At 51.0% G+C, this 26,967-nt stretch overlaps 3 protein-coding genes and 1 long non-coding RNA gene across 8 annotated transcripts in view; 3 read left to right on the top strand and 1 right to left on the bottom strand.

The window, feature by feature from the left end:
- Atp6v0a1 (ATPase H+ transporting V0 subunit a1) overlaps window positions 1–8,860 on the top strand; it is a 58,944-nt gene extending 50,084 nt beyond the window's left edge. For 3 of the 5 annotated variants that reach the window (XM_047544342.1, XM_047544341.1, XM_047544344.1), the window contains exons 20-22: window positions 288–405; window positions 668–839; window positions 7,266–8,860. In XM_047544342.1, the coding sequence (XP_047400298.1) occupies window positions 288–405; window positions 668–839; window positions 7,266–7,359 (384 nt within the window). In that variant the 3' untranslated portion in view covers window positions 7,360–8,860. The remainder of the gene's footprint in view (window positions 1–287; window positions 406–667; window positions 840–7,265) is intronic. The other 2 variants (XM_047544343.1, XM_047544345.1) reach the window with 1 other exon arrangement.
- Window positions 1–18,368, bottom strand: part of LOC124979736 (uncharacterized) — a 41,967-nt gene extending 23,599 nt beyond the window's left edge. The window contains exon 1 of the long non-coding RNA XR_007107675.1: window positions 17,301–18,368. This is a non-coding gene — a long non-coding RNA (uncharacterized LOC124979736). The remainder of the gene's footprint in view (window positions 1–17,300) is intronic.
- On the top strand, window positions 15,823–22,462 carry Naglu (N-acetyl-alpha-glucosaminidase). Its single transcript, XM_047544346.1, is given in 9 exon segments — window positions 15,823–17,704; window positions 17,707–17,918; window positions 17,920–17,945; window positions 18,803–18,950; window positions 19,570–19,641; window positions 19,643–19,717; window positions 19,898–19,983; window positions 20,919–21,177; window positions 22,327–22,462. Coding segments are annotated over 8 exon segments (1,014 nt in total). The 5' UTR covers window positions 15,823–17,562; the 3' UTR covers window positions 21,172–21,177; window positions 22,327–22,462.
- Window positions 22,463–24,288: 1,826 nt separating this feature from the next.
- Window positions 24,289–26,105, top strand: Hsd17b1 (hydroxysteroid 17-beta dehydrogenase 1). The gene is given in 12 exon segments (XM_053743360.1): window positions 24,289–24,316; window positions 24,318–24,366; window positions 24,455–24,579; window positions 24,581–24,622; window positions 24,624–24,648; window positions 24,797–24,809; window positions 24,811–24,854; window positions 24,857–24,973; window positions 25,094–25,146; window positions 25,148–25,188; window positions 25,619–25,793; window positions 25,882–26,105. Coding segments are annotated over 12 exon segments (897 nt in total). The 5' UTR covers window position 24,289; the 3' UTR covers window positions 26,068–26,105.
- The last annotated feature ends 862 nt before the right edge of the window (window positions 26,106–26,967 follow it).

Below are 26,967 nucleotides of genomic sequence, written 5' to 3'. Positions count from 1 at the left end.
GGTTCAGACCTCAGTACTCTGGGGGGAATTGATGCAGTGTAGTATATTGAAGGGGCGGGGCTTCCCAGTTGAGGGCTAAGCCAGACAGGATTTCTGGAGAAGGTGTCCCTGTGGTCAGCACCTGAGTACAACACTGGGTGTTCCCATCCCCTCGAAAGGTGAGGTGTCAGACTTAGGAAATGTAGTCCCCTAAACTGGTCCGGGCTCAAGAGTACTATGAAACCAACTCAGTACTCCTACACTCCCTACTGACCTGATAGCATCTCTCTGATTACCTCCCATAACAGTTTGACTTTGGGGACACCATGGTCCACCAGGCCATCCACACCATCGAGTATTGCCTGGGCTGCATCTCCAACACCGCTTCCTACCTGCGGCTCTGGGCGCTCAGCCTTGCTCATGCACGTGAGTGTTTCCCCCAGTCCAGAGCTGTGGGTTTCCCTTTCTCTGGGCACACCCTTAATTGAGTGAGGGTTTATCCAGCATGGAAAGCGCAAAAAGGTTCTAGAATTATTCTGGCACCTAAATCTAAGGAGAATGAATACAGATAGGAGGATCACGGTGATCCCACCAAGCTGTAGGAATCCACAGGGCAGGGAACCCTCCAGGAGAGATGGCAGAGATAAATACAAGGCTGGACCAGACTTCCTGTCTCCCCATTTCCCAGAACTCTCTGAGGTGCTTTGGACCATGGTGATCCACATCGGCCTGAGCGTGAAGAGCTTAGCAGGAGGTCTGGCGCTGTTTTTCATCTTCGCTGCTTTTGCCACGCTGACGGTCGCCATCCTGCTGATCATGGAGGGCCTCTCAGCCTTCCTTCATGCGCTGCGGTTACACTGGTAAGGGGCAGGGGGTACGGGTTGGACACCTCCTTGTCTGCAGGGAGCGGGCAGCTCTCTTGCGCAAAATCGAGTCTGTCTTCTAGGAAGTAGGAGCTGTCCCTTTGCGGGCTCTCATGGTATTACCCCAGGGCCTGCACTGAGCTTTGGAAAAAGACCACAGAAAAGCCCAGGTTATCTTTTCACGGGTTCCAGGGAGAGCTCCCTGGTAAGTATTGTCAGGTTCCCACCCGCTTCCTGTAGCATTCTTCAGTGCTCTTGATTTGACTTACATAGCTACTGGAAGCTGGCTGGTGGCACTTACCTATAATCTCAGTGACTTGGGAGGCTGAGGGAAAAGGATCACAAGTTTGAGGCCAGCCTCCACAATTTATTGTTTTCTTTGTTGTGATACTGGGGATTGAATCCAAGGCTTCTTGCATGCTAGGCAAGGGTGCTACTACTGAGCTACACTCTAGCTTCAGCAATTTAGCAAGACCCTGTCTCAAAATAAAAAGGGTTGAGGATATAGCTTAGTGGTAAAGTGCGCCTGGGTTAAAACCCTAGTACCACCACCTGCCCCTGACCCTGCCAAAAAAAAGTTGCCAGAGTTGGTATTTTCTGTATGAGACTTTTTTAGTTTGGTTTTGGTTTTTCTCTCTAGCATTAACTCTCCTGTCTTTAGAGCAGTAAAAGCAGTGTTGGAATAGAGTCTTGGTTCATGCAAGAACTAGAGCACACTGTATCCCAGCCTTGTCCCTTTATCACTGTGCCAGTGCTGTGTGGGCAGGACAGTGGCCCAACAGCTTCCCTGAAGCCAGGGGCTCCTGGCTGCATCATGTAGCTGGATACACTAAAGAGCTGCTTCAGAAAGACGACTTTGGGTTTTCTTGTTTGTTTGTTCTCTTTAAGGTACTGTGTGACTCTTAATGGCTCTACCTGGAGAGAGTAAACTCAGGTGTGGGAAGGCTTATTTGTGACTGGTGACCTCAGTGAGGGTTGCCAGATTTAGCAAATAAAAATATAGAACACCAAGTTAAATTTGAATTTCAAATAAAGAATGAATAATTTTTAGTGTATTTCCCAATGTGCATGGAACATACTCATACTAAAAAGCTGGGCAGCCTGTATTTTATCTGGTGGCCCTACTCAAACTCTTCCCTTTAGGTCTCCATTTCCTTCTTTATGTTATGATTCTCCCTCCTTTTTGGAGTCTCAAACACCAAATTTCTGGGAGCTCTGGATCCTGTCCCTAGAGGAACACTCACCTCCCACCCCCACTGTTTTACAGGTGAGGGGACATAAACTCACTGAGCCTGCCTCAGTGATGTGTTGGTGGCCTTAAGGCCAGAAGAGGATTTTGAATGTCTGTCATGTTCTGCAGACCTGAGGACATCTAGCATCTGATGAGGAACCTCTTCTCACTCTCCTTTGCCTTTGCCTTTTCTCTTGACTGGGTTGCAGCGCAACCTCCTCACACTTGGTTGTGCTCAGTTATGGGGGAAGAAGGAGGTTTTGGCTGGGACTACTCTTCCCTCAAAAGCTGCCCTGGGAGACTGCCGCTGTGTCAGTAGATTCTTTCTCTGGTCTGGCCCTTCCCCTCCTGGCTGCCTCCTCCCCACCCAGTGCCTTGTTTACTTGGAGCCTGGGGGTTGGGAGTGCTGGTGTTTCAGACTGCTGGCTTGGCTCCCTGTTCTCAGCTTATCAGTGAACTCTCCCCGCCACACTTCCTCGGCCACTCTGGTGAGGGAACGTCTGAGTAACCAGCCTGGTGACTCACTTTTTCTTGCCTGCCCTCTTGGCCTCCTCCTTCCTTTCTTGTTCATGTCTCTGTCTCCTGAGCCCTGAGCTGAGGGAACATTGACTACCCACCTTGATTCCAGGTCACATGAAGGCTGGCTACCTCTTCCCTAGGCAGGGTGAGGACATCAAGGTCCTGGACAGATGGACACACCATGTCACTTCTTGTGAGGTGCCGTGGCACACACCTGTAATCCCAGTGACTCTGGAAGCAGAGGCAGGGGAATTGCAAGTTTGAAGCTAGCCTGGACAACTTAGTAAGACCCTGTCTCAGAATAAAAATTAAAAAGAACTTGGGTTTTAGCTCAGTAGAGAACTCCTGGGTTCAGTCACCAGTACCAAAAAAAGAATTACTTTTTCCTCATGCTCACACATACTCTTCAAGTGAAGGTGTCTTCCCATGTCCTTCTGAAGGAACCTGAGGAGGTGGGTGAGTGGCAGGAGAGTAGGCTTCTGAGTCAGGCTGACTTGGGTTGGGATCCTTGCCCTCCTATACTGGGCAGGTGCCCCTGAGCAGAGCACCACCTCTCGGAACCTCCCTTTCTCTCTTGGAGAGAGAGGACAATATCCTTGTGACAAGGTTACAGTGAGCAAACAGTAAATGCACACACCAAGCGTCTGTCACAGTGCTCTGGCACATACTTTAAACAAGTGTTTAGGTACAGATTGTGGCTACCCTGATGAACAGTGGGATGCTTTGGAGAGAGGGCATCTGACTAGGGTCCCTCATAAAGAAACTATTTTTGGCTTCTTTGGAGAGAGGGGAGGCCCCAAAAGGAGGCACATGATACCATCTGAATACCCTTCTGTAGTTTGCTAGGAATAGGCCTGCTGTGCATGTCATAGTTTTATCTTTACTAGTTAATTGGTAGATGAGAAAAAAGTGAAAAACTCCTTTCTGAACTTCCAGAATCCCATCTTTGAAGGGGCGTCACCAGTGGCACTTTTGGGGCCACGCCGAAAAAGTGAATGAAATTGGTACTTGTGCGCCCTCTCCTGGCTGAATGTGAGTGTGTGCCAAGGGTTCTTGGGTCTAACAGTTGTCCAGAGCAGCAGGAGGAGCTCAGAGCTGTGGCCACTGACCAGAAGTAGGAACAGCTGGTCCTGTGGAACATGGCCACAGGGATCCATCTGCCTGCTGGTTTTTCAGGCATCCAACACAGGCATCTTCATACGTCTCATTTCATCCGTGGAGTTGCCTGATTCAGGGGCCTCTCCATTGTACAAAGTTTTTAGTCTCTTCAGTGGGATCAAGAGGAAAAAATATTTGATGTGATAACATAAGCAGTAGTATAAGATCATGAATTGTCATAAGAAGGTGGGTCATATATTTTAAAACATAACCCTAGTTAGACATCTTTTCTTCCTCAGAGAAGGCATAAGGCAGGGATCTGATTATAGTGATAACTGATGTTTTTGCAGAAAGACTGTTGCCCTGTGGCCTCCCTTCCAAGGAACCCGATCCCTTCTTATCTATCAGATTCTATATGTGTCTAAATGTGCAAACTTGTGCAGTCGCAAATTTGTTGATGGTTAATGGGGCAGAAATGGGAAGCAGTTTGTCATAAGGAATGCAGTGTTGCCACAGCCTGACAACATGGAGTGTTGAGACAAAGGCAGCCCCAGGAGAAGTAAGAACCAGGCAGGCGACATTGACTGACATTTGGACAATCAGATAGGACATCAGACTGAACTGCTCAGAGTGAAGAAAGAGAAAAGCAGTTTAGCCTAGATTGACTTTCCAAAACTGCCTTCCCTCAGTCACACCTCTCCAGAAAAGGAAGGGCCCCAGAACCCTTTTCTTCTTCACCTAGTCAGGAAAAAGGTTTTTGTTCCATGGCAGGAATGATCTCTTTTGGTCTCCCAGTTGACCCTCTGGCCTTTGCCAACTGTGGGAGCTGGAAGCCATGCCAGAGGAACCTGTCAGACTTCGCAAGGCTCTTTTCATAGCAGTTTGGATTCTAGAGGTGCGTTTTAGTGGCTCGGGCATGGCAGGGCCAGGGAGACTCCCTGAGTACAGCAGTGCAGTGGCCCATAAAGAAGAACTTTCAGAGCGGCCAGGAGGCTCTCCTTGTCCCAGCACAGAGGACTTCATGTCTGTACATTTGCAGGAAGCACACGTTTCCCTGGTTCAGGGGAAGAGGGTAGGGAAACTGACAGGGAAATTGCTTTCCAGATTTGTGCTGGGAGCTTGGGGTAAGGACCACTGGGGAGAGCTGAAGTCAGATGAACCTAGGTAGACTCAAGGTGTTGAGCTGAGAATGTAGCTTGGTGCTTGACTGCTTGGCTAGCATGTGTGGGGCCCTGCATTTGATCCCCAGCAGTAGGGAAGAAAAGGAAAAAGCAAAAACAAACAAAAAAAAAGATGTCCCTGGTTGTGGCCACCTAAGGCTCCAGTCTCAAGTAGCTGGTGGGAGGGGCAGTATCAGGTGGTGTCAGAGGGACCCTCTGTCTGCCCACACAGCAGAATTTATTGCCCCAGCCCAGGCAAGTGTCCCCTATTAGACCCCAGTGGGTCCATGAGGTAAGCAGAAGTGAACCGAGAGAAGGGTGGTACCCCTACGGCCATCTACAAGCAAAGCACCTGCTCCATTTGCCTTGTTTGGAAATTAGAATTGTGTGATTAGCCAGCCAGAGGGTCAAAGTTCTGAATAATTCGCTAGAACTCAGGAGCATTATATTCCACCAAGACTGACAGTTGCCCCTAGGTCTTGAGCTGGGAAGCTGTGGTATGACTTGTTCACTATTAAATTGTTTGAAAATACCCTTGCTAAGCCAGGTGTGGTGGCACATGCCTATAATCCTAGTGACTCTGGAGGCTGAGGCAGGAGGATGGTAAGTTTGAGACCAGTCTGGGCAACTTAGCAAGACTGTTTCAAAATGAATTTTTTAAAAAGTGCAGGGGATGTAGATCAGGGGTGAGGCACCCTGGGTTCAATCTCCAGCACCACACACACACCCCTTGTTATATGCAAACACACACAGCTTACCCCACATGAAGCATTTAGACCCAACAGAGTGAGAAGCAGGAAGCTACCCATTCCCCACCTTAAGCCCCCAAAGGCAGCCTCAGTAGCTGAAACTTGCAGGAGGAATTTTTAGGGCATTGAAAGTGGGGTGATCCAGGTCCTGTAGCAACCCTGTGATTAACTTCACTTGGAAGAACTATTCTGTTTCCTCCTGGATCCTGTTTCCCTGGAGGAATGGGCTGGCCCAAGTGGGAAGTGTCCAGGCCAGGGAGGCTGTGGGGCCTTGGCCCAGCTCCTGTGGAACGCAGGAGTGGAGTGACAAAGCTGCGCTCACGCCCACACAGAAAATCCCACTTCACTCTTCTCCCAGGGGTGGAGCTCGCAGCTGCCACTTGGTGTTCCCGGCCAGCACCCCAGGGCCAAAGGGACCTCTGGGGACTCCACAGTGCCACTGGTCATCTCCCACCCCGTGGCTAATTCCTGCCTTCTTGGCTTGGAGGGCAAGCTGTGGCAGATGCCAGAGTTTAAGCAAGGGAACTAAAGGAATCTTAAAGCTTTAAAGTTTCTTGAAGCCTTTGCCCTGCACCCTCACGTCACCTGTCCTGTGGAGCCTCAGTCCCCACGCCTGCCTATTCTTGCAGGGTTGTGGTGCCCCCAGGGTCACAAAGTACCAAGTGGAAACTATGCCTCAGGGCAGCTCTCCTTGGCTTTTTTATCCTCTGAATCATGCATTTTTCTGCCCTTATTTGGTGGTGGTTTGGCTGCTGGGCAGCTCTCCAGGGCGAGTGCAGGAGGAAGCAGGCCAGGCAGCCCTGCTCCCGCTTCTTCCTGCCCCTCTGAGTTAGAAAGGGCCCCAAGGAGAGCAGCAGGAATGGTCGCCTGCCTGGGAAGGGAATTAAGGTCCTGTTTTTCCTTCTGGTCCCCAGAGGAGAATTTTTTCTCAGATGTTTTTGTGGCTGGAGAATATTTTTGCCATTGCTTTCAGAAGACTTCCCCTCCTAACTTCCCTGCTTTCCTGAGAATTTCCTCCCCCAAACTGAACGCCTTCAACATGCACTCTCAAACCCCCCCTTCCTTCCTCCTCCAAAGAAAAGGAACAAATAAGAACAGTGGTGTTGGCCCACGGTCCCTTAAGGGGGCTTCCCTTAGAGGTGGGCTATGCAAGCCCTTGCCAGAAAGGCCATTTGGGGGACTCTTCTTCAGGAACTTCATTGCTGTTAAAAGACTCAAGCCAACTTGATGCTTTTTGCATGTGGCTGTCTACAAAGAGTTCTGCTTAAACATCCTCTGGACAAAGCAAGAACTGGAACTGAGGACCTCCTTGTCCACTCATCCTATATTGAGTTCTTGCTGAGGGTAGGTCTGGGCTTTAAAAGTGGTTTCTGGACATGGGAAGTGGACTGAGGACAGAGCTTTCACAAGCACACCCAGGAAGGTGAAGCCTGGAGGAAGGTAGGCACAGCACGTCTTTCTGGGTCTACTGGGAAGTCCCAAAAAGCTTCAAAAGCTTTCTATGGGCCAGGCATTGTGGTGTGCCCCTGTTGTCCTGGGGAGGCTGAGGCAAGAGGATTGCTTGAGTCTAGGAGCTGGAGGCCAGCCTGGGCGCTATACCAAGACCTTGTCTCAAAAAGGAAAATAGTTTCTGTGGGATGACAACTGTCCTTTTCCCTCTTTCCAGGGTTGAGTTCCAGAATAAATTCTACAGTGGAACCGGTTTCAAGTTCCTACCCTTCTCCTTTGAACACATTCGGGAAGGGAAGTTTGATGAGTAAGCCCCTGGTGGGGCCATGTGCCCAGGTCCCCTCCCTGCCTCCCTCCATTAGGTGTGCTCCTTTTGCCTGTTGGTTGTGATTCCTGGACACCAGGGCACTTGCGTCACCCCTGCCACCACCTTCCCCAGCTGTCATTAAGAGCTGGCACCCCCGGGTCTCTCACCACCCAGCGTTGTGTGTAGGGTACAGATTTTTTAGAGAAGTGGAGCTCTGGCTGCCTCTCATAACCCACTGGGCACCGCATTTAACTCCCGGCCTCTAGCCAGCTGGAGACTGCTCTCTTCCGCCCCCTGGTGGTGAATTTATTTGTGCAGCCACGCAGTGTTCTGAGCCCCAGGCTTCAGAATGGAAGAGCAGCCATGCCACTGGCATCTAGACTTTGAGTCCCCCCTCCTGCTACTGGAGTTACTGCCTAGGGACTGGAGCGGCGCCCGACAGTTCTCTTCCGAGGGAATGCTCTAACACGCCCTACTCAGATTAGCAGGAGCGTATCCAGGAAGATGTTTTCTTCTTTGCCACCCCCTCCAATGCTTTTGAATCAGGAATTCAGCTGGACCTATCTGGCCATTGTGAGTGGCTTCTCTTCGTTTTCCTCAAGGGTCTCAGGATACCCACAGCACCTTCCTAACCCCCATGCCACATTCCCACCCAACACCTGGTGGTACCCAGCACAACATAGCACAGGTGGGAGTGCACAGGACAGAGGTCCTGGTGGGCTCACCAACAGGCTTCCCTCCCTTGAACTGGCTACTGCCCAGCAGCACCTCAGGGCAGAGGGTTCAGATTCAAGCTCTTTCCTAGTGAGACCCTGAGACCTTCCCCACCCCTTGATCATGATGTCTTGAGTGTAGGGCTACGGTCATCAAGGCTGGTTCGGCCTGCAGGCCTGCTTGCTCTGCCCAGCGGCGCTCCCTCCTACTTCCACACTGACCCCTGGTCTCAGGAGTGCAGGCCTGGGCAGGGAAGGTCAGCATCATTTACAGTTTGCTGATTAGAGGTGACTGGCAGGGCTGCCAGTAAGAGCTGCACAGCCCTGCCAAGGAACCACACCTGTCACCCCTGCACACCCCTGGGTTGTGGATCACAGGGCCTTCTAATCATGTGCCGGCGCAGCAGCCCTGGCTGCTCTGCTAAATTCATGCCCACAACCTTCACGGTGAAGGTAACACCCTGAGGCAGCCATACCATGCCCTCCTGCCATGCTGGCATTTCTCAGTGAGCCAGAGAGCTGCTCACACACTCTTCTAGGCTGGGCTGGCCCTGGACATGGGCAATTCTGCCCCAGCTTCACCGTGTGCTGGCCTACTATGACCTGATGTAGACCTTGTACAAAGCCCCACCCTTCTTGTGCCCTGGTTCACATGGTGATCTTTGTTCTGTGTACAATGGGGTTTGAAGCAGAGTTCTTTGGCGGGGAACCCTACCCAGGCCCCTCTGTTTAGACATTCCTGTGCTCAATAAAGTGTGTTTGACTCTCCCAAAGAGGCTGCCTGTGTCTGTGCTCACAGCCCCTGTGTCACTCTGGGCTCAGCCCTTGAGTCCATTTGGTGCCCCACACATTCCACATCCCGCCAGCATTTCTGCTTTTATTTCCAATCAGAGACCACAGCTGCCAGCCCCTGGCTGGGCTGTGAATTTGGAAATTCTCACCTTATCTCAAGTTTCCCAGGTGCCTGCCCACTCAGATGGGCCAAGGCAGCTTTGCAGATGCTGCAAGTGGCATGGAGGGGACAGGGAAGCCCGTCTTCATCTTGTCTTCCCTCACTGCACATTCTAACAGGATGGGAAGGGAGAGGCCTGGGCATCTGACCTCCCCCTTCTCCAAGTGTGCTCTCCGGGGTCAGTGGCCTGGCTATTTTGAGCTCTGGTGCTCCTGGCCTTGGTGTAAGTGGAGGCTCTGCACGGGTTCCTCAGGGAGGCTGGAGGACATGAAGTGCTGAGGGTAGCAGGCAGCAGGCCAAAGAGCAGCAGAACCTTGCAGGAAGCCCCTGGGCAGGGAGGGGCCATCTTGCCCTGTGAGGTTTACACTCTCCCTCCACATTCCTCCAGGGCAGGAATTTGACATCTGCTGCTCAGGGACGGGGCGGGGAGGGTCTGGGACACCCTGTTCATTTTGTATTCCTTATCTCACCCTAGCCAGAACCTTTGCTCCCCACTAGCAGTGCATCTGCCTCTGAAGTAGGCCCTGGGGTGTTCCACCCCCACCAGGCTCATCAAATAAAAGGTTTAGAAAGAAAATTTTGGTTAGTGAGCTCTTTTAGCCTGTGCTCTGGTTCTTACTCAAAAAAGCTTTATCAGAATAGACATTTAAAATCAATGAAACAGAATTGAGAGTCCAGGAATAAATTCCAGCACTTATGCCAGCTAATTTTTGACAAAGGGAACAAGGTAATTCAATGAAGAAAGAATTGTTTTTTTAACAAATGGTGCTAGTACTGGGTATCCACATACAAAGGAACAAATTTGCATTGCTGCTCCATACTATACAAAAATGAACTCAGAAATACAGTTAGTTAAAACCATAATGCCAGGGCTGGGGCTGGGGCTGGGGCTCAGTGGTAGAGCGCTTGCCTAGCATGTGTGAGGCACTGGGTTCGATCTTCAGCACCACATAAAAAAATAAAAATAAAGGTATTTTGTCCATCTACAACTAAAAAAAAAAGTGTACCATAATGCCCTGAGAGGAAATCCTAGAAGCACATCTTGGTGACCCTGAGTTAAGCATTGATTTTTAGATATAACACCCAAAGCATAAGTAACAAGATAAAAATGTAGATAAGATGTGCTTTAAAAGTCAGAATCAAGAAACTGGAAAGAAACATCAGGTATGGTGGTGCACCCCATAAGGCTAGAAGGCTGAGGCAGGACTGCAAGTTCACGGCCAGCCTGGGCAGTTTAGCAAGACTGGCTCGAAAGAAAAATTAAGTCACACTTTTTAAAAAGGTTGGGGCGGGGGCAGAGTCTACCACTTGCCTAGCATGTGCAAAGCCCTGGGTTCAATCACCAGTGAGAGAGAGAGAGAGAAGAAAATATTTAAGTATTTGCCTCAAATCATATATATGGTAAGGGACTTAGAATGTATAAACAACTCTTCCAAGAATAAAGACTTTTCCCTCCTTTGATGTACTGGGGATTGAACCCAGGGGTGCTTTACCACACTGAGTTACATCTCTAGTCCTTTTTATTATTTAAAAATTTTTATTTATTTATTTTGGTACTGGGGATTGAACTCAGGGGTATTCAACCACTGAGCCCTATTTTTTGTATTGTATTTAAAGACAGGGTCTCACTGAGATGCTTGGCACCTCACTTTTGCCGAGACTGGCTTTGAACTTGTGATTTTCCTGCCTCAGCCTCCTGAGCTGCTGGGATCACAGGCATGTGCTACTGCACCCGGCTATATATTTTTGAAAGAGAGTCTTGCTCAGGCTGGCCTCAAATCGCAAAGCTGGTGATCTTCCTGCCTCACCCTCCCAAGTAGCTGGGATTATGGTCATGGGCCACTGTGCTTAAAGACAATTTTTTAAAACAGGCAAAGGATTTGAAGAGACATTTCTTCAAATAAGCTATTTTCAATGGTCAAAAGGTGCTCAACAACTTTTCACGGGTTTACTACACATCAAATATACATCAAATGCAGGTCACACAGTACTCCACTGATAAGAAAGACAATTCCAAGTGTTGGTGAGAAGTTGGAAGCCTAGCTCACTACTGATGGGAATGGGGAGTGTGGAGCAGCTACTTTGGAAAACAGTCTGGCAGTTCCTCAAAATGCTGAACATAGGCCAGGTGTGTAGCACACACCTATAATCCTGTCGATTCTGGAGGGTGAGGCAAGAGGATTGCTTGGGCAATTTAGCAAGACCCTGTCTCAAAAAATGAAGGACCAGGGACGTAGCTCAGTGGTAGAACACTCATGTTTCAATTCTTAGTGCCCCTCCCCCACCACACACACAAGTGTTGGGGGAGACCACAATTAAGGGCTCTTTTGGGGGATGATGAAAATAGAGTTAGCCTAAGATGATGGTTGCACAATTCTAAAACCACTTCATTGTATATTTTAAATTGGTAAAGTTTTTTTTTTGTGTATGTAATCTCAACAAAGTGGGAGGTAGAGAGGTCCAGGGTTTCCCTGGAAAGAAATTCCTCTCTTGTCTAGCTGATAAAAAACTGGTGGGGAAGCATACCCAATTGGTCCTTGACAGGGTTGAGTTCTCAAAATATAGTGGCCTTGGACTGTTTCCAGAGCAGCCAGCTAAAGATGGGCTGACCATGAGCTGAGTTGGAATCTGTGGGAAGGCCCAGAATCCTGGGTGGGGGTAGAGAATAGAATGGCTCTACTGCTCCTGAATTTCTCTGTGGTACTGGGGACTGAACCCAGGGCCTCATGCATGCTAGACAAGTGCTCTACTGCTCAACTATATCCCCAGCTCCCACTGTTTTTAAGGGACATGCCCTTTTCCTTGACCCCCTTCTCGTATAATCCCCGAACCCTAGACATCTGAGTGAGTCTGTATCCCTGTTCAGGAAATACCCTACATCTGAGGCCTTAGAATCATGGTAGGATAGGGTCGCCACGGGCCTGCTGGGGAGTCCCAACCATGATAGAGATAAGGGACAATTCCATCACCACCTTCACTGGGGGGACTGCACGTTTCACTCCCCAGGAGCCCTGGGTAGAAGGCACATGGTATGGGAGTGCAAAGTTTGCTGACAGCCTCTGCCCTTTGGTTCATGGAGTGCACCCCAACCCCAGCCTCAGTCCCCCAAAGCACGTCTTAGGTGTGGACTGCCCCCTGGTGGCCAGACGGAGGACTCATTCTTCAGGCCAAGTGGGCCGGGAAGTAACTGGACTGGCAGGACAGAGGAAGAAGCTATCCTGAGACTATTGTAAGGTTTGTGGGCAGAGCAACAGGCTGGCCAGGGGCACAAGACAGATGAGATGGAGAGCAAGCAGGGACCCAGCCAACTTTTTTCGCATTAACTGGAAGAGTAATAAAATGTGTCACATGGTCAAAGGCTCAAACACTATAAAAGGCCCTATTTTAAATAAGCAAGTCTTCCACCCTGTGTCCTGGTACCCCATCACTTTTTTTTTTTTTTTGGTGGTGCTGGGGGATCGAACCCAGGACCTTGTGCTTACAAGGCAAGCACTCTACCGACTGAGCTATCTCCCCGGCCCACCCCAGCCCTTTTTAAAAAAAATATTTTTAGTTATAGATGGACACGATACTTTTTATTTTATTTAATTATTTTTATGTGGTGCTGAGGATTGAACCCACTGCCTCACATGGGCTAGGCGAGCACTCTACCACTGAGCTACAACCCTAGCCGCCCCCAACACTTTTATAGAGTTTTTTTGGGTTTATTTTTAACACAAATTGTAGTGTACTATACTCACTAGTTTGATCTTTTTTGGGGGGAGCAGGGTGTGTCTCACTGTTACTCAGGCTGGTCTGGGACTCCTAGGCTCAAGGGATCCTCCTGCCTCTGCCTCCCAAGTAGATGTGACTATAGGGGCTCACCACACCCAGCTTGAATTAATATGTCTATATTTATACACACACACACACACACACAACACACACACTTATATATTTGGTACTAAGGGTTGAACCTAGGGACACTTTACCACTGAGTTATATCCCCAGTCCTTTTTTTGAGACAGGGTCTGGCTAAATTGCTGAAGCTGAAGTCAGCCTGGAACTTGTGATCTTCCTGCCTCAGCAGTTGTTAGAATTGGTAGAATTACAGATGTGGGCCACCATGCCCCGCCTTTTAAAAATAAATTTTGTAGAACATTCTGAACCAGCACACATTGTTGGGGAAGAAAGGAAAGGTGTGATACTTTTCCTTGCCCATCGGAAAAGTCATGACCAACAACCCTACCTACATCAAAAGACTGATTAACAAAAGAAAAGCATGACTGATTTATTTAATCCAAGTTTTATGTGACATAAGAGCCTTCAGAAATAAAGACTCAGGAAAAACTGGCCCATTTTTATGCTGAGATTTGATGAAGAGTGGAGGACCAAGTAGAAATGGACCAAACAAAATTTCTGAGTCTGACCTAATGGTAACAGACTGAAAAGGGAAACCCAGCAAGATCTGTCTAGATTCTTGGCCTCTGTTTAGCATTCCTTTCTCCTGGTATAGAGCAAATCCTCTCTGGAAGAGTCTTATGACCTAATAGCAGACAATGTATATAAATTATATTGTATATAATTTTTCTTTGGCCAGCTCTTACACAGAAAAACAACGGAAGACCACCAGGTACAGTGGTGCATGCCAGTCCCAATCCCAGGGACTCAGGAAGTTGAGGCAGGAGGGTAAGTTTAAGGTCAGCCTGGGCCACTTAGCAAGATCCTGTCTCAATTTTTTTTAAAAAAGGGCTGGATGTAGCTCAGTGATAGAGTGCCCCTGGGTTCGATCCCTAGTACCACAAAAAAGAAAAAAAAGGAAGAAAGACAAAAAGAAGAAAGTCAGGGGAAAGACTAATAGTTCTAGGTTTTATGGCTGGCTTTCAGGGCAATGGGTTTCAGTTTCTATCACCCACCGTGGGGAAGAGCTTTCCCTGCCTTGGTGGGGAAAGGGGGGCAGGAGATCAGAAAAAAGACTTTCTGCACTGCAAAAAAAATAAAGACAACTAAAAGAAAGAGCCTTTCCTTCTGAGGCACTAATGTCCTTTACTTCAAAGTACCCAGTGCACCAAAGCACCATATTTTGGGGTATCATTTTCTGAGCCTCATCAACATCTTCCCTTTTTTTTTTTTCTTTTCAAGAAAGTGCTTGGGGCTGGGGAGATAGCTCAGTCGGTAGAGTTCTTGCCTTGTAAACACAAGGCCCTGGGTTCGATCCCCAGCACCCCCCCAAAAAAAAGAAAATGCTTAATATTTTATCCTATAGATGTATCTTAATCTATCCAGTCAGCCCTCTACTAAAGAGTTCCCAGTCTGACGGAGGTGTAGGGGTGCGGTGACAAGAGATACTCCCCATCCAGAAACCATGGACTTAGGCTCTGAAAGTGTTACCAACGCCCTGGATGGTGGCCCTGCCAGCCAACCCCCTACCACCTGGCTGAACCCAGACCAGACAGAGAGGCACTCAGTCTGACAGTAGCCCAATCCCACCATCCATGTGTTCCCTAAGATCTAGAAATCCTGGTGAAACAGAATCTGAAGGAGTCTAACAAACCTCACCCGGAGCCAAGGAGGATTTGAAGGGGGAATTGAGGATGGCCTAGGGAGAAGGCTCGGGGGCAGTCTTGGAGCTTCGCCCTGGGGAAGGCTGAGAAACTTCCAGATGCTAGCAACTGAGTGGGAGCAGGGGCCACACCTATAGGAGCTGCTTGCTGAGCCAGGAACAGAGTAGGGCATTGCAGCTTGTGTTTGCAGGGAGGAGGAGGCAGACTCCTCTTTCAGGATCCTCTGCACTATATAACCCCTCTCAGACCCCTTCCCTGTCCCTATACTCCTCCACTCATGATGACAATCTGAAAAAATCAACTATGACTCCAAAAGGACTCAGCATCCTTTTAGAAACAGCAGTCTCTCCCAAGAGCCCACCTCAGCCTGCCCCACATGCCGGTCAAACCCTCCCTGTCCAGACAGGCAGTCTGAGAAGCTGCACTGCCTGGGGAGTAGTGGCCAGAACCCTGCTCTAGGAATCAGGAGCTCCCTGTTCTAGTCCCAGAGATGTTCCGCTACTGTTACAGGGGTGGGGTCTGCCGGGAAACTGAGGCAGCAGAGACATCCCCCTTCAAACCCTGATTCTTGCAGTCAGTTCAGAGTTTTCAGACATGTTAACTCAGAGTAACAGGAATGAATTCATTAGAAGGGACAGGAAAGGGGGAAAGGGGACACTCTCAAGGGAGAGAGTGGGTCCTCTTGGAGAGAAATAGTGTATGTTCCTCCTGCCCTCCAGTTTATTGGAGACTCCTGCCTAGATACTTTTTTATTTTTGGTACTAGGGGATTGAACCCAGAGGGGCTTTATCACTGAGCCATATCCCTAGCCCTTTTTATTTTTATTTTGAGATATAGTCTCACTAAATTGCTGAGGCTGGCCTCGAACGTGTATCTTCCTGAGATGCTTCCAGAGATGCTGGGATTGCAGGCGTAGGTCACCATACCCAGCTCAGATACACCTCTTGACTTCTGACTTGCAGCAGGATGACATCAGACTTTCAAGTCCCCACTGCCAAGACAACTCTAGGTCACTTTGGCCCATGCTGACCAATTCTAATTGGAACCTGTTCTTAACAGATTTTATGGTTGAGGGAATTATCCTTATCTCCCCGAGTTCTGGAATCTGGTCTGTGTAATCACAAAAGTTCCCTGCTTAAGGATAACTTATGTTCCTCTTAACTGCATTATTTCAGGATTACATTTCTCCTGCAGATAACAGGTAGTACCAGTACTGCACCCAGCTAATTTTTTTTTTATTTTTATTTTATTTTTTGTGGTGCTGAGGATTAAACCCAGCCTTGTGCATCTGAGGCAGGCACTCTACCAACTGAGCTACATCTCCAGTCCTAAATTGTTTTTATAAAAGTGAAAGCATATGGGGGTTAGCACAGTGGGCCCATCCCTCTACCCCATATCAGGGATTGAACTCGGGGACAGTGAGCCACATCCCGAGCCCTTAGCCCTTTTTTTATTTTGAAATAGGGTCTAAGTTGCTGAGGCTGGTTTTGAACTTGTGACCCTCCCACCCCAGTCTCCCAAATTGCTGGGATTATAGGTGTGCACCAGCATGCCTGGCTGATGGGCCTTTTATAGAACTATTCCCTTAACCTCATGTTCCCATGTCTCACGTCTGTCTGTTCCCTGTCACTACTGCTTATGGACCTTGCCCAAGCCACTTCCTCTGGGCTTCAGTTTCCCAATCTGTAGAAAGAAGACAATTCTGTGCTGCTGCCACCTTTTATTTATTTTTCCAGTATTGGGGACTGAACCCAGGGGTGACCTACCACTGCGCTTCTAATGTTTTGAGACAGGGACTCACTAAATTGCAAAGCCTTCTTGCCTCAGCCTCAGGAGCAGCTAGGATTACAGGGTGTGCGCCACTGTGTCTGCTGTTGCTGCCCTTTAAGGGTCAGAAGGAGTGCCCTCCCATACCCACCACTCCCTGCTACAGCCATCCCTCCTCCAACCATCTGTCCTTTCAGTTCCTCAAATTCACTAAGTTCTTTAATTCCCTGGTGCCTTTCTCTGTGCATCTCTCTCCATGGAAGGCTTTTATCTCTTCTCCTAGACAAGTTCTACTCATGCTTGGGTTTCAGATTAAATGTGGTTGCCTTAGGCTAAGTTCCCTGCACCACAGCATCACAGCTATGATGGAAATTCTAATATAAATATTGTATCCAGGTCTTCCCCAGGTAAGGACGGTGGGGACCATCTATTACCTTGCCAGTAGCCTAGTAGCTAAGGCAGTGCAGCTGGGTACAGTGGCGTACACCTGTATCCCTGCGATTTGGAAGGGTGAGGGCAGGAGGATCCCAAGTTCAAAGCCAAGTCTCAGCAATTTAGCGAGACCCTCTCTTTAAAAAATTTAAAACGGGTCGGGGTTGTGGCTCGGTGGCTAAGCGCCCTGGGTTCTATCTATCACTAGTATGTATAAATAAAGAAAAAATAAACTCCAAGTTCATATTTATTTGATAGGAGGGGAACTGGGTATGTAACTCAAGGGAAGAGCGCCTGCTTGCCAGCATGCGCGAAGCCCTGGGTGATTCCCCAACTCTACCCCGCCCCCATTTTTGTTTATTTATCTTGAGCCATGGTCTAACACTGCCCAGGCTGGCCTTGAACTTGCGATCATTCTGCTTCAGTCTCGCGAGTAGCTGGGACTACACGCGTGAGCCACGGAGCACGTCCCCGACCCCCATTTTCTTTTCTTTTTTTTAATGGGTTGTTGGTTGGACGGAAGGAACCCGCGTTGTACCTGAAGGCGCTTTGGGAAGGGCAATGCGCCCCATGCGGCCCTGGGTATTTGATGGAGTCACGCGCCCCCACTCCGCGTGTGGTCAGAAGACACTCTCAGGGTTGGGTCTGGGCCCGGAAGCTGAGTCTCACGGGCCGCGAGCGGGAGTTCCAGCCTAAGTTCCACGTGGCTGGAGGTCCACAGCTGATTGGACACTAGCTGTTCCGCTCCCCTGGTCCCGAGCCCGGATTGGTTGTTGGCTGGGCGCCGCCATGCTGGGACCATGGAGGCCGCTACGGTGGCCGCAGCTCTGGGGTTCCTGCTCCTGGCAGGGGTTGGGAGCTCCTCGGTCGATGAGGCCCGGGAGGAGACGGTCGTGCGGGAGCTGGTGGTCCGGCTGCTGGGGCCCGGGCCGGCGGCCGATTTCTGGTGTCTGTGGAGCGCGCCCTGGCGACCGAGTCGGGCTTGGACACCTACCGCCTGAGCGGCGGCGGCGGGGCGCGCGTGCGGGTGCGCGGCTCCACGGGCGTGGCGGCCGCCGCGGGGCTGCACCGCTATCTGCGCGACTTCTGCGGCTGTCAGGTGGCCTGGTCGGGTTCTCAGCTGCACCTACCGCAGCCGCTGCCAGTGGTGCCGGGAAGAGCTGGCTGAGACCACGCCCAACAGGTATGGGTCCCGACCGCTCCCGGGCAGCTGCCTCCAGCCCTCCAGCCCTGGGGACGCCCACCCTTTCGTTGATGCCCCGCCTCACTCCAGCAATGAGTTGGAGCTGCAGAAAGCTGAAAGCCTGAGAAGGAATTGCTGACCTTAGGGTCCAGTGCTCTGCCTTCAAATCCTAGCTTCGCCTTTAACAACTATGCTTCTTAAGTCAGCCTCTCAGAGCCTCAGCTGGCCCATCTGAAAAATGAAAACAGTGACGTCTACCGAGCAGTGTTGGTTGAGGGTTTGCATCATGATGGGTGCATAATTGCGATGGGCAAGTTCTATTTCATTCCTTCCCTACCCTCTATTCGAAGATGCTGAACTGAGGAATGACGTCCACCCTGCTCACAGGCCTCTATTCTAGCTCTTGCTACACTGCATGAAGGTGATGTGTTCACATCTGCCTCCCCCTCAGATTGTGGGGCAGGGAGCCCCCTTCCTGAAATGGGACCCCCCCCCACTTCCTAGTCAAGGACCAGGACATATAGACACTATAGCTGGGGCTCTGAAAGTGTTGAATGGAAATGGAATATGCTCCTACAAATATCTGCCAGGCTAGAGGGCTCTGGGGGAAGTATTGAGAGTTGGTGGGCAGGCACCTCAGAAACTAAATACCCAAGCCTAAGCTCCACCTGGGGTGGATCCCAGAAAGAAGCAGAAGAGGGGCCATGTTTGGAACCCCTCCCAACTCCATTAGGTGACAGGGGAGTTTATTCCAGAGCCATGCTATCTCTGAGCTCTTCCAGGTGATCGACACTCAGGGATGGGAAAGCATCTTCTCTGCCCCCAGTGACATGCTGAACTCGTGCCTTCACCTGCAGGTACCGATATTACCAGAATGTGTGCACACAAAGCTACTCCTTCGTGTGGTGGGACTGGGCCCGCTGGGAGAAAGAGATTGACTGGATGGCGCTGAATGGCATCAACCTGGCGCTGGCCTGGAGTGGCCAGGAGGCCATCTGGCAGCGGGTGCGTGCCCACCTAGCCCCTCCACACTCTACTGCCTACCACATGTCCCCCAGTTGTGTCTGTCTGCCCCTGCCAACAGTGTCAGGCATATAGAGATAAGGACTCCAGAAATGTTAGTGGAGTGCATGATGGATTCAGATCTCAGAATTTGAGGCTTTCTTTCCTGAGGTGGACACATCTACATGCTTACCCTGGGCTAGACCCCAGCATCATGCTAAAACAGTTGAAGAACCCAGGGCTTCTCTCCCTTAACCCCTACACAGACCAATCTTCTGATCTTGCAGATTCTCCCATATTAGCAGTCTTGATCTGCCTCCCTGGGAACCTCCTAATGCTTTTGACTTTTTGCCCTTCCATCTGGCCAACTTTGCTCCATGAAGCCTTCTAAGATTCCTCCCTGGTTTGGGGAAAACCCCTTTGTGTCCTATCTCCTTACCCATGCACCAAAGATGACAGCTTAGTGAACTCACAGATCTCTTTCCCCTGGACTGTGGTCCAATTTTGTCTTAGTAGCTGTAGCTTCCAGCACAAAGAAGCAATGGATGAATGTTTGTTGAACGAATCAGTTGGCAAATGGTGATGAATATATTATATGTGTAGGGATCTCCCTCTTCCCCAGGTGTACCTGGCCTTGGGCCTGACCCAATCAGAAATCAATGACTACTTCACTGGTCCTGCCTTCCTGGCCTGGGGGGCGCATGGGCAACCTGCATACCTGGGGTGGCCCCCTGTCCCGCTTCTGGCACCTCAAGCAGATTTACCTACAGGTAAAAGATGGGAAAGGGAAGGGGCAGAATTGGTGCTGAGGTCACAGGCCTAGGGAGGGTGTGGAATTTGACAGCCTAAAGGACTTAACCAGATCACAGTGACTGTATCGTGAGTGATTGAGGGACCCCCATGGGGGCTGCAGAGGTCAAGCTCACCAGCCCCCCTCCTGTTTCTCCCAGCATCGGATCCTGGACCGGATGCGCTCGTTTGGCATGATCCCCGTGTTACCTGCATTCGCAGGGCACGTCCCCAAGGCTCTCACCAGGTGAGGCTTTCCCTTACTCCCTATGCAGCTCACGGAGGGAGTTTTTCCTTCTGTTAAAACATGACTTAAACACTTAAGCTATGGATGTAGGCTTGGGTTTGATTCCTGCTACCAACCGTGACCTTGGACCGATTACCATGACTCCCCTTGTGCCTTAGTTTCTCACTTGTAAATAGATTCTTACCTTCTTTAACCACCAGGGTTTGGGTGTGAATATGACCTGGCAGAGTGTTAGTAGGGATACACTGGTCTCTGTTCCTCTTTGTACTATACACCCCTCTCTTGTGGACTGGGAAAGTCTTCAAGGCTCAACTGAGACTTCCCTCATTCAGGAAGACTTGCCAGCACCCAAGGGCCTCCTTCATGCTCACAAGCACCTAGTTTCCCATTACTCACAGTGCTGGCCTCACTTGCACTGTGAGTTGTGGCAGGAACCTCATTTCTGTGAATGTTTGTCCAGCTGTGCAGGGCTGCCAGACCCTGCTGTGTGCTTGGCCCTAGGGATGCAGTGATGAAGGTGCCGTAGGGCTCTTTCCCTGTGAGAGATAAGCTAGCAGGGGGATATGACAGTGACAGGGCAGGAATGTACATGGGCCCACATGGAAGAGGGCCAGAAAGGCTCAGGCAGAGCAGTATTGGACCTTATCTTGAACAAGAAATGTTGCTGCTTTCAGCCAGTAGGAAGTAGAGAGATAGCAAAGCTTTCCCAGACAGGTGAAACGTAAAGGGTAGTGGGGAAGAACTAGGGGATGAGGGAGGAAGCGAAGGAAAAAATGCCCAGGCAGGGGGCAGTGTACAAAAAGTACAGGGGCATAAAAAAAACACATGCACTCCAGGAACCAGAGATAGGTTAGGCTGGTGAGGAAGGGATTATGGGCCAAGAGGAATTCTATGTCAGTCTCCAGTAATTCTCTGAGCTTTTTGCTCTCCACTAGGGTGTTTCCCACAGATCAATGTCACCCGATTGAGCAGTTGGGGACATGTCAACTGCTCCTACTCCTGTCCCTACCTTCTGGCTCCAGAAGACCCCGTGTTCCCCTCATTGGAGAGCCTCTTCCTATGGGAACTGAACAAAGAGGTTTGGCACCAACCACATCTACGGGGCTGACACTTTCAATGAGATGCGGCCTCCCTCCTCACAGCCCTCCTACCTCGCCGCAATCACCACTGCTGTCTATGAGGCCATGATTGCAGGTATGGTGCCCTGGGGAGGTGGGCAAGGGAAGTCCCCTAGACCACCAGATAGATGGGTATGGCAGAGGTCAGTAGGGATGGGAGGAGACTGGGAATAACCTATTGCTGTAACAGCCCTTTGCAGTTTAACAGGCACTTGTACCCACATGCCATCTCATTTAATCCCTGTGGTTGAGAGATGAGCTCTGAATCAGATAACTAGGGACAAACCCTGACACTATTGTCTTTGGCTGTATGACTTACGTTACCCTCCTTCCCAGTGTCTCAGTTGCTTCGTCTGTACAATGGGCCTACTTTATATATACATGATGCCTGGCACTTAGAATCACTAAGTGCTACCTATTGAAAAGATTTGATTTGATTTCTCCCTCATTGCTAAAGCAGGTAATGCAGGCCAGGGTTAGGGCTTGTACCCAAAGATAGTACGTATCTATCTTGCTGTACAAATATGAACCCTAGACTCCTTCCTGCCACTTATAAGGACGAGTAGAGCAGCCCAAGGCAAGAATGACTTAATGGAGGTCTGTGTGTTAGCTGGAAGGGAGCAGGTTGGCTCAGTCTTCCTTGAGCAGGGTTGCTCCAAGTCTAATCTACAACTAGTGGCATGAGCACCACTCTGGAGCCTATCTGTATTAGTCTACTTTTAATTACTACAATGAAATACCTGAGGCTTACTCCCAAAGCCCCGACTGCAAACCACCATAATGGAATTAAGTTTTCCACCCTCTTAATACCTCATATTTAGGATACAGTTAAACACATGAACCCCTGGAAGTTACACGTCAACCATATCCAAACCATAGCACTGTCAGACATGCACATTTTTAGGCCCAACCCAGAACTTCTGATCAGAAGGTTCAGAGCTGGGGCCCAGGAATCCATGGCTTAACACAATTTTAATGCCCTTGAAACTCTAATGTCACTATCCTGGAGTTCCCAGTTGCGGGGAGACAGGAGGAGGAAGGAAATATGGTGGTGGTATATCCCATCAGTGGGGCAGTCAGTCACAGGGTAAGGTGTCCTCCTGTGACAGGGTCGCTTGCCTTCTCTGGACCTCTGTTTCCATTATTTGTAGAAATGGGCCAGCACTCCCCTGGCCCTCTCCTCTCATCACCCCTCTTGTCTGTCCTCCCACTCCCACCACTGCAGCGGATCCTGATGCTGTGTGGCTGCTCCAATGCTGGCTTTTCCAGAATGAACCCCAGTTCTGGGGGCCCGACCAGGTCAAGGCTGTGCTTAGGGCTGTGCCCCTGGGCCGTCTCCCTGTTCTGGACCTGTTTTGCTGAGAGCAAGCCTGTGTATAGTCGCACAGACTCCTTCATGGCCAGCCCTTCATCTGGTGGCATGCTGCTATTTCGGGGGGCAACCATGGCCTGTTTGGAACCCTGGAGGCTGTGAACCGAGGCCCTGAGGCTGCCACGCCTCTTCCCCAATTCCACCATGATAGGCAGTGGCATAGCTCCTGAGGGCATTGGCCAGAATGAAGTGGTCTACGCCCTCATGACTGAGCTAGGCGGGCGCAAGGACCCAATGCCAGATTTGGTGGCCTGGGTGACCGGCTTTGCTAAACGGCGGTATGGGATCTCCCAGGGGGATGCAGAGGAAGCCTGGAAGCTACTGCTCAGAGCGTCTACAATTGCTCTGGTGAGGCCGGTGTTGGGCACAATCGCAGCCCACTAGTCAAGCGACCTTCCCTAAAGATAAATACCACTGTCTGGTACAGACCGATCGGATGTATTTGAAGGCCTGGCGGCTGCTGCTGAAAGCTGCCCCAACCTGACCACCAGCTCAGCCTTCCGCGATGACTTGGTGGACATCACCCGCCAGGCAATCCAAGAGATGGTCAGCTTGTACTATGAGGAGGTGACGATCTCCTACAGGAAAAAAGGACCTGATTCTCCTACTGCAGGCTGAGGTATCCTGGCTTATGAACTTCTGCCGGTACTGGATGAGATGCTGGCTACTGACAAACGCTTCTTGCTGCGGGCAGTTGGCTGGAGCAGGCCCGGCAGTGGCAGTTAGTGAGGCTGAGGCCCATTCTATGAGCAGATAGCCTCTACCAGTTGACTCTGTGGGGTCCAGAGGGCAACATCCTAGATTACGCCAACAAACAGTTTGGCGGGACTGGTAGAAGATTACTAATGGCTCCACGTTGGCGCCTCTTCCCTGGAGACACTGGCGGGCAGCCTTGGCTCAGAGTGTTCCTTTCAGCAACAGCAGTTTGACAAAAATGTCTTCCAGCTGGAGAAGTCCTTTGTTCTGAGCAAAAAGAGATATTCCAGTCAGCCTCAAGGTGATACTGTGGACTTAGCCAACAAGGTCTTCCTCAAATATTACCCCAGGGTGGTGAATGGCTCTTTGTGACAGATTAACCATCCCTGGGGCCGAGTTCTTCCCAAACTCCAGGCTAGCACAGATTCTAGAGCCTGGAGCTAGATAAGTATCAAAGATAGCCCCAGCCCACGGAGGAGTCCAAAGGCCTGCTGTTGGGGCAGATCTGGTAGCTTGGAGGGAAATGAACTGCCCTTTACCATCATCCATAAGTTGGGGATTAAAGTACTGTTTTCTGTCAATATAATAAACCGGTGAATCAGCCTGGGTCTGTCAGAATGAAAAAGTCACTGCCACAATGTTTGAGCTATAGCATGGACCCTGGTGGGGGCCAGTTTCCCCCACCTCTCCTTGCCTCAACTTCCCTATGTTTAATACTAACCCCCGAACTTTGAACTGAAAATTGCCTTCCCAAAGCATTTACTTTCACAGCAAAGCAGCAAACTTTGATAACTAAATTGTCCCTTAGATACAGGCATACCCAGGAAATCTGCCCATGGTGCTGCTCAGTGCCCTCCTGCTTGCCAAACACCCCCGCCCCCAGCCAGCAACTAGGGCAGTTTGGGTGTTAAATCAGTGGCCTTTTCTCTGCTTTGATCCAGAGCAGGGTGGGGAGAGCCGGCCAGGGACCCAGGGAGGACTCAGCCTTGAGAGTGCCACTGAGACATAACAAGGGGTGGGGGGCACCACAGCAGGGGCGGGGTGAAGGCAGGGTGATATCCCAGGCCCAGAGATCCACGCCTAGGGCTCATGTGCTGAGCTGCTGCCCAAGATTCTTCCCATGGACCGCACCGTGGTGCTCATCACTGTCTTGCTCCTCGGGCAGTGGCCTGCACCTGGCCCTTCGGCTGGCTTCAGGACCCGTCCCGGAGCTTCAAAGGTATACGAGAGACCAGCATGGAGAAAAGGTAGAGCCCCCAGAGGTAAGCAGGGCATTCAGATCTTCATCCTCTCCCAAACCTTCAGTGTATGCCAACGATGAGGGACCTGAGGGGCGCAAGGCTCCGCTGTGGAAGGCGGGCCCGAGCCCGGGGATGCCCTTCAGACTCCCTGGAGACGCTGGAACTGGAATGTGAGGGACTCAGATTCTGTGGCTGCTGCCCAGGCACGTGTGAACCGAGGGCCGCGTGGATGTGCTGGGTGACCTCCCCGAAACGTGTACAAGAGCTGTCCCTGCCCCGGAGCCCAAACCAGAATGTCCCAAGCCCAGGGAACCCTACGGGATAGTGGGATAGTTCGGAGCTGCCATTGGTCATTAAGACGCACAGTGCGGGCTTCTCCTCCGCAGTGTGCAACGCGGCCGGGTCTCCTTGGTCCTCTAGAGGCCCATGGTCTGGGCGCCGTGGGCTCGTACTGGACGTGAATGTGGTTGGGACCGTGCGGACGCTGCAGGCCTTCTTGCCAGACATGAAAAGGCGCCGCTCAGGACGCGTGTTGGTGACCGGGAGCGTGGGAGGTCTGATGGGTGAGTGGGAAAGGGCGGAGCCTTTTGGCAGGCGCACACCGCCTGGAGGCTCCTTGAGCAGGCGGCAATGTCTTGACTTGGCAAAACGGGCGGAACTCAGCGACTCATCTCTCCTGCAAGGGCTTCCCTTCAACGCAGTGTACTGCGCCAGCAAGTTCGCTCTTGAGGGTTTATTGTGAGAGTCTGGCGGTTCTGCTGCTGCCCTTTGGAGTCCAGTAAGTCACAGGAACATTCTGAACCCTTGGGAACCCAAGCACCAGGTTTGCCGGGGTCACTCTTGGGTGGGCCCCCGCCCTCCTTCCCTGGCCCATATGGTTGTATTGCAGGCATTGTGCTGGGCTTTTGACACACATTATCTCCTTTCACTTGCCGACCTCGCTCTTAAGGTGTCAGTATTGTGATGGAGCACAGGTCCAAAGAGGTCACACAGTTCTACGTTACCCAGCCAGACTCAAATTCCGTCGCTAGTCTCCCTTGAAGCCTCAAGTAGACATGGGAGCTCTTCTCGGGCCGTCAACCGCTTTGCAAACGCTTTGGTTATCCTAACCACCCGCAGCCTGCGCGCAGCCACTTTCCAGTCCCCTCTGCACGGACCCAAGTTGGCACTGGTGTCCGCCTCCACCCACTCGCGGTTCTTGTCTGCAGCGTGAGCCTCATCGAGTGCGGTCCAGTGCACACTGCCTTCTATGAGAAGTTAGAGGGCGGCCCGGGAGGGTCTCTGGACCATACAGACTCCCAGACCCGTCACCTCTTCTCGCTCTATCAGCGGCACTACGAGCAGATCATCCGCGAGGCGCAGGACCCAGAGGAGGTGACAGAGGTGGGTGCTCTCAGGGACTCCGAGGGAGTGGGGTAAGAGCGAGCAGCGCCGCTGTCCAAGCCCAGCGTTTCTATTCCGGGGCCCGCAGGTCTTCCTCAAGGCGCTGCTCGCCCCCAAACCAGCCCTGCGCTACTACAGCACCGAGCGCTTCCTGCCCCTGGCCCGGCTGCGCCTGGACGACCCCAGCGGCTGCAGCTACGTGGCCGCCATGCATCACCTGTGTTCGCCGACCAGCCTGCCGAGGGCTGGGGCCAGAGGACTAGGGGACCCCTGAGCTTGGCGCTTCTCCCGCTGCCCTAAATAAAGGCTACTGTCCGCTACTGTCCCCCGTGCCCTCTTTTGCCTCCCAGGATGCGCAGGGGATAGGATAGGACAAGGGTGGCAGCTGCATTGCGCTGGCGCGCAGTATGTGAATGATCAGGACAAATCATGGAGCCCCAGTTCTACCTACGTGGAAACATAGGGTCCAGCAGAGGTAGATAACCCAGGTTCACGCCTCACAATCCAGGGCACTGCCGGCATAACTAGAACTGTCTCTAGCAGCGGGAGTTTATGTGGACTTGAGTTTGAGGAAAGTCCGGTTGTGACCTCCTTCATTATTCATGAGACCCCAGGCAACGCCCTTACCCTCTCTGAATCTGTTTTCTTATTTGTAAAATTAGTCCCATACCTCTTTCATGGGTTGAAAGCCAAGTGAGATAATGACTGAAAAGTGCTAGTATAGAGGGTTTTGTTGGGGGTGCTGGGGATGGAACCCATGCTGACTTAGGCAAACACTCTACCACTGAGCTAGACCCCCACTGAGCTAAATAAAGCAAAGCCCCCCACTCAATACCTCTCCTTGTTCCCCTGCCTCAAACAGAACTCCTCAGAAGAAGTCCCCACCAACCCAAGGCTGCCTCTTCCGGGGAGGTACAGCTGGGGCGCCAGTCCTGGCCTAATGTGTTCAATGGTCTATACTTAGTGATTCTGCAGAAGGGCACTGTGTGGCAGGAAACACTGATAGGAGTCAATCTCCTAACTTCTGTGAAGGTCTGATGGGGAACAAGGAGAGAACAGGTGAGAATTGAGGTTTACAGGCAGGGTAAAAGGCCAGGAGTCTCCCAGAAGGGGGTGTACTGACACAGGGACAGGTTGTGGGTCATGTCTTACAGGAAGTGACGGACCAGGAAGA

The sequence above is a fragment of the Sciurus carolinensis genome, chromosome 3, assembly GCF_902686445.1.
Source record: "Sciurus carolinensis chromosome 3, mSciCar1.2, whole genome shotgun sequence".
In the NCBI taxonomy this organism is placed as follows: Eukaryota; Metazoa; Chordata; class Mammalia; order Rodentia; family Sciuridae; genus Sciurus; species Sciurus carolinensis.
Note: the sequence above shows the minus strand (reverse complement) of the source record. Positions and strands in the feature narration are given on the sequence as shown.